Consider the following 13,643-nt stretch of genomic DNA (forward strand, 5'->3'; position numbering starts at 1 on the left):
GACTTTACAGTGTCCCAGAACTTTTTTGAGTTAGTTTTGCAGGAAGCAAATTTCTAACTGCCTGTGTATAATGGTTTCTAGCTTCCCTGAACAGCTGCATATCACGGGGGCTGTTCGTTGCTAATGCAGAACACCATAGGATGTTTTTGTGTTGGTTAAGGGCAGTCAGGCCTGGGGAGAACCAAGGGATATATCTGTTCCTGGTTCTAAATTTCTTGAATGGGTCATGCTTATTTAAGATGGTTAGGAAGGCATTTAAAAAAAATATCCAGGCATCCTCTACTGACGGGATGAGATCAATATCCTTCCAGGATACCCCGGCCAGGTCAATTAGAAAGGCCTGCTCGCTGAAGTGTTTCAGGGAGCGTTTGACAGTGATGAGTGGAGGTCGTTTGACCGCTGACCCATTCCGGATGCAGGCAATGAGGCAGTGATCGCTGAGATCTTGGTTGAAGACAGCAGAGGTGTATTTAGAGGGCAAGTTGGTTAGGATGATATCTATGAGGGTGCCCATGCTTAAGGCTTTGGGGAGGTACCTGGTAGGTTCATTGATAATTTGTGTGAGATTGAGAGCATTAAGCTTAGATTGTAGGATGGCTGGAGTGTTAAGCATGTTCCAGTTTAGGTCGCCTAGCAGCACGAGCTCTGAAGATAGATGGGGAGCAATCAGTTCACATATGGTGTCCAGAGCACAGCTGGGGGCAGAGGTTGGTCTATAGCAGGCGGCAACGGTGAGAGACTTGTTTTTAGAGAGGTGTATTTTTAAAAGTAGAAGTTCAAATTGTTTGGGTACAGACCTGGATAGTAGGACAGCCTGCAGAGTTCTATCTTTGCAGTAGATTACAACACCGCCCCCTTTGGCAGTTCTATCTTGTCTGAAAATGTTGTAGTTTGGGATGAAAATTTCAGAATTTTTGGTGGTCTTCCTAAGTCAGGATTCAGACACAGCTAGAACATCCGGGTTGGCAGAGTGTGCTAAAGCAGTGAATACAACAAACTTAGGGAGGAGGATTCTAATGTTAACATGCATGAAACCAAGGCTATTGCGGTTACAGAAGTCATCAAAAGAGAGCGCCTGGGGAATAGGAGTGGAGCTAGGCACTGCAGGGCCTGGATTCACCTCTACATCACCAGAGGAACAGAGGAGGAGTAGGATAAGGGTACGGCTAAAAGCAATAAGAATTGGTAGTCTAGAACAGAGAGTAAAAGGAGGTTTCTGGGGGCGATAAAATAGCTTCAAGGTATAATGTACAGAAAAAGGTATGGTAGGATGTGAATACAGTGGAGGTAAACCTAGGTATTGAGTGATGATGAGAGAGATATTATCTCTAGAAACATCATTGAAACCAGGAGATGTCATCACATGTGTGGGTGGTGGAACTAATAGGTTAGATAAGGTATAGTGAGCAGGACTAGAGGCTCTACAGTGAAATAAGCCAATAAACACTAACCAGAACAGCATGAACAGCATTTATGAAGATAATCCAACACATTCACACATCTCCAGAATGTGTACAATGCATCCAACGTTGTCACCATAAAACCAGGAAGGTGAATCATACTATTTAATATATATTTAACTAGTCAGTTAAGAACAAATTCTTAATTTCAATGACAGCCTAGGAACAGTGGGTTAACTGCCTTGTTCAGGGGCAGAATGACAGATATTTACCTTGTCAGCTCAGGGATTCAATCTAGCAACCTTTCAGTTACTAGTCCAATGCTCTAACCACTAGGATACCTGCCGCCCCAATGAGATAGGTTGTAATAAAATTAAACTGAAAAACAAGCAAATACATGTAAAATGTAATGATTTAATCGACAGGATAAAAATACACGCATTGCTGTTTGAAATGGAAAACAACCCATTTTTTTACAGGTTACAGTTTTCAGATAACTTCTAAATACGAGGTTCCCTGGTATTCAGAGGTACTCATCTCTCGTTTCATGATGGGCATGGACACGTAGCCTACATCATGGAGGGGGTTTTAATCACGTCCAAAACGGGACCTACATGGCTAAAATCATGTGGGCTTCCCATCTGAGCGCAAGCGAGCTGATATAAGACAGGCGAATTGCCGAACATGGCATTATGGCTGGAAAATGATATAAGACATTATGACGAAATTGACATGACGAAATTGCAAACTAACATACGTTTGACACGAAAGCCGCCTTAACGCCAGCAAGAAATAGAGCCCTTCATGTCTTTGTCCACTTCTCCAATGATTGTGTTTCCTAACTTGCCATGTGAGAGCCTGCCCTTTACTACATCATTCACTTCTATAGATATACATCTCCCATCTCAGACAGGATCGGACTACAACATTGTGTGTGTGCATGTCTCACCTGACCTGGCCCCAATTAAGAGCAGACAGATCAAAGGGTTGCTGTAACTGTGATATTTAAATGATGAGCCAAACAGGCTCCCTTTCTTTCTTTCTCTCTCTCTCTCTCTCTCTCTCTCTGTGCCCACTCACAGCAGGAATATTAATCAAACGTAGAACCATTCATCTATTGCCACTTCATTCCATCCAAATCCCCCTCTCTCTCCTTTGTTGATCTCTCTATCGCTCTTTTGTCACATCTGTTTTTGTCACCTTATTTTTCTAAACACTGAGAGCTACTTGCCTCCTAACTTTTAGCTCAACTCAAATCTAACATCTAAATCTACATCATCACCTGCATAGATGTACACCCAAAAATGGTCTCTGTGTGAGTCTCTGTGTATGTAGGAGTAGCCAGGGCTTTTTAATTTCCACTAATAACAGGCTGTGATACTGTATCTGTCAGAGAGAATAAGTAGACAGAGAGGGATACAGACAGCGAGCGAGAGCTCACTGAGCACACACTGGTTGAAACCATCCTCGACTAACCTGTGCCCTCGCACACTGACCGGTACCCCCTGCATATAGCCTCCACACCGACTCTGTACCGGTACCCCCTGCATATAGCCTCCACACAGACTCTGTACCGGTACCCCCTGCATATAGCCTCCACACCGACTCTGTACCGGTACCCCCTGCATATAGCCTCCACACCGACTCTGTACCGGTACCCCTGCATATAGCCTCCACACCGACTCTGTACCGGTACCCCTGCATATAGCCTCCACACCGACTCTGTACCGGTACCCCTGCATATAGCCTCCACACCGACTCTGTACCGGTACCCCCTGTATATAGCCTCCACACCGACTCTGTACCGGTACCCCCTGTATATAGCCTCCACACCGACTCTGTACCGGTACCCCCTGTATATAGCCTCCACACCGACTCTGTACCGGTACCCCCTGTATATAGCCTCCACACCGACTCTGTACCGGTACCCCCTGTATATAGCCTCCACACCGACTCTGTACCGGTACCCCCTGTATATAGCCTCCACACCGACTCTGTACCGGTACCCCCTGTATATAGCCTCCATACCGACTCTGTACCGGTACCCCTGTATATAGCCTCCACACCGACTCTGTACCGGTACCCCCTGTATATAGCCTCCACACTGACTCTGTACCCCCTGTATATAGCCTCCACACTGACTCTGTACCGGTACCCCCTGTATATAGCCTCCACACTGACTCTGTACCGGTACCCCCTGTATATAGCCTCCACACTGACTCTGTACCGGTACCCCCTGTATATAGCCTCCACACTGACTCTGTACCGGTACCCCCTGTACACTTTTTCTAAACTGCATTGTTGGTTAAGGGCTTGTAAGTAAGCATTTCACTGTAAGGTCTACACCTGTTGTATTCAGCGCATGTGACACATTGATTTGATGTTATCACTTCATTTCAATGAAATGACGTTGAATAGTCATTGAGTTGATGTCTTTGCCTTCTGAGAGAGAGAGGATATCTCCCTCCGTTTAGCCACATGCTCACACGCTTTTGTTAACAATCAGTGTCCCCATGGAAACACGGAGTTAAAGAGCTCACCGCAGTCTACATCAAACACCCCGAGAGGCAGCGGGCTGAACACACATACACAGAGGTGTCAGTCGATGCGATGGAACAGACATATCCACTCCAAACACATCCAACAGCAGCTAGACCAACAACCCATTCACACACAGGATCAAACCAAGGCTGAAACACAAGCTGTTCAGAGGACTGTAAACACATGCACATATTTCCACACTGTAGCTGATGCAGCCTTGTGTAGTGTCTGAATGAGTGCTGTGTCTTTTTTATTTGTAAAGTGTAATTGTCCACTCAATCTGCTGTGTACAACACTGAAGAGAGGATGTTCAAGCAAGCCTGTCCGTGTGTGTTTAAGGCTACAATATGGAGTATTTCTCAGCACCTGTGTGTTAAATGTTTTCCATAACTCTAAAGAGTGTGTTCTCCCTCTCCGTCTGACCTGCAGCACTGACTCCAGACAGCCTGACCCTGCCGTCGCTGCACCCTGAGGCCAGTCCCAGTCCAGTGAGCCCTGAGCCAGCCACGCCCGGAGCACAGTCCCCCTCCCAGCTCCAGTACCGCAGCAAAGCACCCCACCGACACTTCTCTATGGTGGTGAGACAGGGAGGGAGAGTTGGGGAGAAGGAGAAATAGGAACGTTTAGAAATGATAAAGTTCACATTGACATGCCAATTAGTATAGTCTAGCTCACAACACCAAAGTGGTTCCAATCTGAGAGGAACTGCTATACTGAGAGGGACACTAAAGCAAATGTAGCCTCCTGTACAAATGTAGGTCAAACCTTACTTGAAGGGGGTATACATAAGACATTCATTTACAAAACCAGTTATTACACCTTTATAATATAAGAGCTACTGACTGGGTTCCTCTCCTCCCTCTCAAAACGGAGTGGTCATAACTTCCTCTCAGCCTCAGAGCAGCAGCAGCTGCTACACAGCCCACAGGGAATTACAAGCCATCGTCTGAATGTTCTTTCTTTTCCACATAACCCGCCGGGCCAGACACCTTTAGTTCGAAAATTCAGCCATCTTACTTTTCAACAAAAATAACTGCAAAGAGCGACAGTCACAAACACGTGTTTGTGCATGCACACACACACACACACACACACCCTGGGGAAATTCACATACACACAAACACCTTATTTCAGACAGTTCCAGAAGTGTGGTGCAGAGGGGGAAGTGTGAGATAGATAGTCACTCACAGGAGAAACTGTGTCATAGGGTGGAAGAACAGATTAACAGAAGAGGATTGATTCGTCTTGTCCTACATTAAGACAGGTCTGCATTCAGAACCACAGACAGAATAGAAACACAAACAGAAGATGACTTTCTCAAACTAATGATTGTCTAATCATCCCTAGCTTTAAGTAGACACAATCACTCCTTACCTCTACACTGTAAAAACCGATCACAACATTAACCTAAAACTAACCCTACAAATAGCACTGTTGGCCATTTGGAAAGTCAGTCAATCATTTAGCATTACATAATAATACTGTTAGCAATACTCTTTGGATACTATGAGATTAGAAAGGTTCAGAGTTCAGAAGCACAGTTGAAAAATATATGGCACATGGAAATTGAGAAAGGATGGGCTACGGAGATAGGCGGGGTGGGCTACGGAGATAGGTGGGGTGGGCTACGGAGATAGGCGGGGTGGGTTACAGAGATAGGCGGGGTGGGCTACGGAGATAGGCGGGGTGGGCTACGGAGATAGGCAGGGTGGGCTACGGAGATAGGCGGGGTGGGCTACGGAGATAGGCGGGGTGGGCTACAGAGATAGGCGGGGTGGGCTACGGAGATAGGCGGGGTGGGCTACGGAGATAGGCGGGGTGGGCTACGGAGATAGGCGGGGTGGGCTACGGAGATAGGCGGGGTGGGCTACGGAGATAGGCGGGGTGGGCTACGGAGATAGGCGGGGTGGGCTACGGAGATAGGCGGGGTGGGCTACGGAGATAGGCGGGGTGGGCTACGGAGATAGGCGGGGTGGGCTACGGAGATAGGCGGGGTGGGCTACGGAGATAGGCGGGGTGGGCTACGGAGATAGGCGGGGTTGGATTAACAGCACATGATCTGTAATAGTTAGGACCAAAAATACCATATATGTGTAGATCAAACTATATTGTGTGTCATTTAATACGGTGTATAGAAGTACCATGTATGTGAAAGTTATAATGTGTATGTAAAAAAATTGCATTTATTTTAGTAAAACAAAGTCCTCCAAAGAGGGTGGTGGATGGAGGAATAAATAATAACAATAACAACAACAATAATAAACCTGTTCTGGTCCAATGTGTCATGTGAGAATATTGCCCATTTATGATGTGTGTATTTGCACAAATAATGATTGTGTGAGTGTTGCATATCGATGACTGATTGATTCTCTGCAGGATGTGAGTAAGCGTATGTCTCTGCCCATGGACATCAGCCTGCCTCCAGAGATCCTCAAAAAGCTGCAGATGCAGAGAGAAATGGAGAATGAGAACAACTCTCCTCCCTGCAAACCCCTCAGCCGCATGTCCCGACGGGCTTCACTGGTTAGTACCCCTATACCCTAATACAGTTGTTCCCAATCTTTTTCAGTTACTGTACTACCAAGTGAATTTTGCTCTGCCTGGAGTATACCTGAAGAACCCCCTCATTTGAATTTTACCAGTAGGCCTATGGTCTCATGAGTCTTCAAGTACCCCTTGTGGATAGACCAAGTACCCCAACTGGTCCTAGTACCCCTTGTTGGGAACAACTGCTCTAATACCCTAACCCAAACCCCTCAGCTACATGTCACTACAGGCTTCACTGGTTAGTATCACATACCTCAAACCCCTATATACCCATACCGCAATACACCCATACCCCTAAACACCCTAAATCAATCCACTCAGACACGTCGTGACAGTCATCACTGTTCAGTACCCTGTACCCCTTTACACCCATACTGCAGTACCCTAATACACGCATACCCTAATACCCTAAATCAAACCCCTCAGCCGCATGTCCCAGCGGGCTTTACTGGTCAGTAGACTATCCCCTGTACCCAACACCATATGGTCATAACCTTACATACAGTGCCATGAACAAGTATTTTCCCCTTTATACATTTCTCAGATTTGACATGTTTTTTTTATACTGAATGTTAGAGCTTCAACCCAAACCTGAGTGAAAAAATAACAACAATGACATACTTTTTTCATTTAATTGATAAACAAAGTTATGCAACACCCAATTCCCCTGTGTGAAAAAGTAATTGCCCCCTTACACTCAATAACTGGCTGTGCCACCTTTAGCTGCAATGACTGCAACCAAACACTTCCTGTAGTTGTTGATCAGTCTCTCACGACGCTGTGGAGGGATTTTGTCCCACTCTCCCATGCAGAACTGCTTTAACTAGTGACATTTCTGGGGTTTTAATCATGAACTGCTCATTTCAAGTCCTCCCACAACATCTCAATTGGGATTAGGCCTGGATTTTGACTAGGCCGTTCCAAAACTTAAAATGTGTTGCTTTTTAGCCATTTTCACGTAGACTTGATTGTATCTTTTGGATCGTCTTGGTCCTGAGGCAGCAAAGCATCCCCAAACTATCATATGACCAACATGCTTGACTGTTGGTATGAGGTTCTTACTGTGGAATGCAGTGTTTGTTTTTCATCAGGCATAATGGGACCCATGGCATCCAAAAAGTTACACGTTTCAATAATCTGTCCATAAAACAGAGTCTTGATCATCCAGATGCTTCCAGGTGCTTTTTGGCAAACTTGAGTCAACTTTTTGGACGGCATGGGTCCCATTATGCCCGGCGAGAACCAAACACTGAATTCTACACTAAGACCCTCATACCAGCATTCAAGTGTAGTGGTGGTAGTGTGATGATTTGGGGATGCTTTGCTGCCTCAGGACCTGGACGACTTTCCTTAATAGAAGGAATCATGAATTCTGCTCTGTATCAGAGAATTCTACAAGAGAATGTCAGGCCATCTGTCAAAGTCCAGACCTAATCCCAATTGAGATGTTGTGGCAGGACTTGAAATGAGCAGCTTATGCTTGAAAACTCACAAATGTTGCTGATCTACAGCAGTTCTGCAAGCAAGAGTGGGCAAAAAATTGGCACAAACAGCTATTGAGCGTAAGGGGGCAATTATTTTCTCACAAAGGAGGAATTGAGTGTTGCATAACTTTATGCTACCTTGTGTATTTTTCCATACAGTCTGACATTGGCTTTGGAAAGCTGGAGACGTACGTGAAACTGGGAAAACTGGGAGAGGTAAGAATGTCGCTATGGTTACGTGCTTTCAGCTGCAGTTTAAGGCACACATCCAGCTGTTTTAATAGTTGCTGGATACAGAGCAATTAGAATGGTTGAAACTAAAGGTGTGTGGGTATACCCAGTGTAGCTATTCAGTGTGTGGATTTTCACCTTCTATTTAACCATGTGGTAATTAGCATTGGGGGGGAATTGTCACATGGAACGTGGGGTTGGTTGTCCCTATGAACTCCATTATAACCATATATTAATTGGGGACATTGCCACTGCCAGTATACAATAAATCCCAAGCTCTTTTGTGCTGTTGCTATAAAGACCTCCCTTACCAGTAAACACAAACACTTTTGGCCGACATATCAAAATGTCTTGGGAATATGTAGTGTGGAGAGCGTTTACACAGAGGAAAGACGTCACCGAGACACCAGAAAATAATGTTGATGCCTGGCCGACGTATAAACAATGTAGAATTTAGAATGTAGATATTCTAAATACATCGGAGACGTCTTGCCAATTTGCAAACGATGTCTAAACGGCATCTTCCCGATGCATCATGTATACATCCGTTGAGGAATCTGCTCCATCTGGGTTTGTTGCCGCACACATTGTTTCTGACACACACCCACACAAACCTACTCAAAATGTCATATGGTGTTCTCAAGTCATAAAATGCTGAATTTTGTTTGATCAAAGAAAGGCTTGGCTATTTCTAAGACTATGTATGCTATAGTGCTTCTTTTCCTGTTCCAAAAGGAATAAGCTACTAACAAACACTGTGACAACCAACTATACACTGGTTGTCACAAGTGTACAGAGTGTGTTTGATTGCTTATAACTCCATGTTGGAATAAGATGAGGATAAAAATGGTCCCCATTTCAACCCAAGGCCTTTCTTTCTATAATGTTGAAGAGAGTCTTGTAAGATATACTGGTGCTGAGAACTACACGAGAGTAAAACGTGTGACAACCAACCCCGGTCTCCCCTACTGCATACCTAGTTCTACATAGCAATATTAGATTGATTTATAGAACTGGTGTGTGTAGTCTCTCACACAGTGGCTACTTATCTGTTGTCTCAGACTGTACTCATGAACCCTGAGTTACTGTTAGTGCAGAGGAGCAGTCAGACTAAATAGGCTACATCTGTCCTAGTCATGCTCAGTCATTAGGGTCAACAACTGGGCTACATCTGTCCTAGTCATGCTCAGTCATTAGGGTCAACAACTGGGCTACATCTGTCCTAGTCATGCTCAGTCATTAGGGTCAACAACTGGGCTACATCTCATAACAGAAAGTTGTCCCCTGGGCCTCCCGGGTGGCGCAGTGGTTAAGGGTGCTGTACTGCAGCGCCAGCTGTGTCATCAGAGTCCCTGGGTTCGCGCCCAGGCTCTGTCGTAAACCGGCCGCGACCGGGAGGTCCATGGGGCGACGCACAATTGGCCTAGCTTCGTCCGGGTTAGGGAGGGCTTGGTCGGTAGGGATGTCCTTGTCTCATCGCGCACCAACGACTCCTGTGGCGGGCCGGGCGCAGTGCGCGCTAACCAAGGTTGCCAGGTGCACGGTGTATCCTCAGACACATTGGTGCGGCTGGCTTCCGGGTTGGATGCGCGCTGTGTTAAGAAGCAGTGGGTTGTGTATCGGAGGACACATGACTTTCAACCTTCGTCTTTCCCGAGCCCGTACGGGAGTTGTAGAGATAGTAGCTACTACAACAATTGGATACCACGAAACTGGGGAGAAAAAGGGGTAAAAAATTCAAAAAAAAAAAAAAGAAAGTTGTCCCCTCCCACCTGTCCTCAGTCACTCCGTTTCACAATAGCTGGATAGGTGTAAGCAATCCCTGTATTCCCTGTATTTAGTTTCCTTCATATTGCGGTATATTGAAACCTATGCAGTCCTGCCAGATCTGTGGAGGAGTGAACATGGAAGACAGCAGGGTGGGCGCAGTGTTCTGGAATGGCATGCAGTCTAGGTCGAGGGGGCGGGGGTTAGTTTACTGTAAAAACATGTCCTAACAGAACTATTGTCTGGTCAACTATGACTGCTCATCTACATAAATCAAATCAAATTTATTTATATAGCCCTTCGTACATCAGCTGATATCTCAAAGTGCTGTACAGAAACCCAGCCTAAAACCCCAAACAGCAAGCAATGCAGGTGTAGAAGCACGGTGGCTAGGAAAAACTCCCTAGAAAGGCCAAAACCTAGGAAGAAACCTAGAGAGGAACCAGGCTGAGGGGTGGCCAGTCCTCTTCTGGCTGTGCCGGGTGGAGATTATAGCCAAGATGTTCAAATGTTCATAAATGGCCAGCATGGTCAAATAATAATAAGGCAGAACAGTTGAAACTGGAGCAGCAGCACGGCCAGTTGGACTGGGGACAGCAAGGAGTCATCATGTCAGGTAGTCCTGGGGCATGGTCCTAGGGCTCAAGTCCTCCGAGAGAGAGAGAGAGAAAGAGAGAATTAGAGAACGCACACTTAGATTCACACAAGACACCGAATAGGACAGGAGAGGTACTCCAGATATAACAAACTGACCCTAGCCCCCCGACACATAAACTACTGCAGCATAAATACTGGAGGCTGAGACAGGAGGGGTCAGGAGACACTGTGGCCCCATCCGAGGACACCCCCGGACAGGGCCAAACAGGAAGGACATAACAAGGTGCTCATGTTTAAAATACCTTACATCCTGCCATGAGACAAGCCAGTGTTTCAAAAAAAGAGACAGCAATGACAAAAGATACCTGGTAGCCAAACAAACCTTCTTTATAAAGTTAGGGCTAAGGTTATGGGGTATGGTTAGTATTAGGGCTAAGGTTATGGGTTATGGTTCGTGTTAGGGATAAGGTTATGGGGTATGGTTCGTGTTAGGGATAAGGTTATGGGGTATGGTTCGTGTTAGGGATAAGGTTATGGGGTATGGTTCGTGTTAGGGATAAGGTTATGGGGTAGGGTTTGTGTTAGGGATAAGGTTATGGGGTAGGGTTTGTGTTTGTGTTAGGGATAAGGTTATGGGGTAGGGTTTGTGTTTGTGTTAGGGCTAAGGTTATGGGGTATGGTTAGTGTTAGGGCTAAGGTTATGGGGTATGGTTAGTATTAGGGCTAAGGTTATGGGGTATGGTTAGTATTAGGGCTAAGGTTATGGGGTATGGTTAGTATTAGGGCTAAGGTTATGGGGTATGGTTAGTATTAGGGCTAAGGTTATGGGGTATGGTTAGTATTAGGGCTAAGGTTATGGGGTATGGTTAGTATTAGGGCTAAGGTTATGGGGTATGGTTAAGGTATTAGGGCTAAGGTTATGGGGGGTATGGTTAGTATTAGGGCTAAGGTTATGGGGTATGGTTAGTATTAGGGCTAAGGTTATGGGGTATGGTTAGTATTAGGGCTAAGGTTATGGGGTATGGTTAGTATTAGGGCTAAGGTTATGGGGTATGGTTAGTATTAGGGCTAAGGTTATGGGGTATGGTTAGTATTAGGGCTAAGGTTATGGGGTATGGTTAGTATTAGGGCTAAGGTTATGGGGTATGGTTAGTATTAGGGCTAAGGTTATGGGGTATGGTTAGTATTAGGGCTAAGGTTATGGGGTATGGTTAGTATTAGGGCTAAGGTTATGGGGTATGGTTAGTATTAGGGCTAAGGTTATGGGGTATGGTTAGTATTAGGGCTAAGGTTATGGGGTATGGTTAGTATTAGGGCTAAGGTTATGGGGTATGGTTAGTATTAGGGCTAAGGTTATGGGGTATGGTTAGTATTAGGGCTAAGGTTATGGGGTATGGTTAGTATTAGGGCTAAGGTTATGGGGTATGGTTAGTATTAGGGCTAAGGTTATGGGGTATGGTTAGTATTAGGGCTAAGGTTATGGGGTATGGTTAGTATTAGGGCTAAGGTTATGGGGTATGGTTAGTATTAGGGCTAAGGTTATGGGGTATGGTTAGTATTAGGGCTAAGGTTATGGGGTATGGTTAGTATTAGGGCTAAGGTTATGGGGTATGGTTAGTATTAGGGCTAAGGTTATGGGGTATGGTTAGTATTAGGGCTAAGGTTATGGGGTATGGTTCGTATTAGGGCTAAGGTTATGGGGTATGGTTCGTATTAGGGCTAAGGTTATGGGGTATGGTTCGTGTTAGGGATAAGGTTATGGGGTATGGTTCGTGTTAGGGATAAGGTTATGGGGTATGGTTAGTGTTAGGGCTAAGGTTATGGGGTATGGTTAGTATTAGGGCTAAGGTTATGGGGTATGGTTAGTATTGGGGATAAGGTTATGGGGTAGGGTTCGTGTTAGGGATAAGGTTATGGGGTATGGTTCATGTTAGGGGTAAGGTTATGGGGTAGGGTTCGTGTTAGGGATAAGGTTATGGGGTAGGGTTAATGTTATGGGGTAGGGATAGTGTTAGGGTTAATGTTATGGGGTAGGGTTAATGTTATGGGGTAGGGTTAATGTTATGGGGTAGGGTTAATGTTATGGGGTAGGGTTAATGTTATGGGGTAGGGTTAATGGTATGGGGTAGGGTTAATGTTATGGGGTAGGGTTATGGTTATGGGGTAGGGTTATGGTTATGGGGTAGGGTTATGGTTATGGGGTAGGGTTATGGTTATGGGGTAGGGTTATGGTTATGGGGTAGGGTTAGGGTTATGGGGTAGGGTTAGGGTTAATGCTATGGGGTAGGGTTAGGGTTAATGCTATGGGGTAGGGTTAGTGTTAGGGATAAGGTTATGGGTTAGGCTCAGTAGTCAGGGTTAGACATTTGGCATGGCCATAAAGTGATGACCATTGTATATGTAAAAAACTGATGTGATTTACTAATTATTCCCGTTTCCTATTTCCTGTTTCAATTACTTCCTGTTCCTGTGTAGGGGACATATGCCACGGTGTTTAAGGGGCGGAGCAAACTGACGGAAAACCTGGTGGCGCTGAAAGAGATTAGGTTAGAGCACGAGGAGGGAGCGCCCTGTACAGCTATCAGGGAAGGTAAAAACACACAGCACCCTATACAACCATAGTCTCGGAAATGCCCAGGCCTAGAGCTACAGTGGTAGGTCTGGGAATGATGTTGGATTTGGAGGACGCTCTTCACACAGACAACTCCCCCAACAAATCACGAGTGGGTGCTTAAAAATAATCCCCTCGGAAACATGACAGAGGTGGACACACAATATGGACGAAGATAGCTAGGTTAGTTTTATCCACAGCCAGTCAGTGGTTGTAAGCTTGTAACACGTCATAGCGCATGCAAACGACTCGCTTGCAGAATACACTCGTGGAAAATATCCTCGGCAAGCTCCATCTAGCTAGCTGCTGGAAACGTTTACGGCAGGGCCCTGGGCTGATTTTCTGGCGTCCAACTCCACCCATTCCTCTCTTCCAAACTGACGGCGGTCTAAGTACAGACGTGTATGCTGGAACGTTGGTACATTGTGGGAGGCATCACGTCCATCTAGAGAGACTAATACAACC

The 13,643-nt window shown here is 45.6% G+C and overlaps 1 protein-coding gene across 3 annotated transcripts in view; it reads left to right on the forward strand.

Moving 5' to 3' along the window:
- Window positions 1-13,643, forward strand: part of LOC112218232 (cyclin-dependent kinase 18) — a 57,412-nt gene that overhangs the window by 34,429 nt on the left and 9,340 nt on the right. For all 3 annotated transcript variants that reach the window (XM_042296417.1, XM_042296424.1, XM_042296407.1), the window contains 4 exons: window positions 4,371-4,519; window positions 6,318-6,464; window positions 8,132-8,188; window positions 13,043-13,157. In XM_042296417.1, coding sequence (XP_042152351.1) covers window positions 4,371-4,519; window positions 6,318-6,464; window positions 8,132-8,188; window positions 13,043-13,157 — 468 coding nt within the window. The remainder of the gene's footprint in view (window positions 1-4,370; window positions 4,520-6,317; window positions 6,465-8,131; window positions 8,189-13,042; window positions 13,158-13,643) is intronic.

This window comes from Oncorhynchus tshawytscha, linkage group LG02, assembly GCF_018296145.1.
Source record: "Oncorhynchus tshawytscha isolate Ot180627B linkage group LG02, Otsh_v2.0, whole genome shotgun sequence".
Classification (NCBI taxonomy): domain Eukaryota; kingdom Metazoa; phylum Chordata; class Actinopteri; order Salmoniformes; family Salmonidae; genus Oncorhynchus; species Oncorhynchus tshawytscha.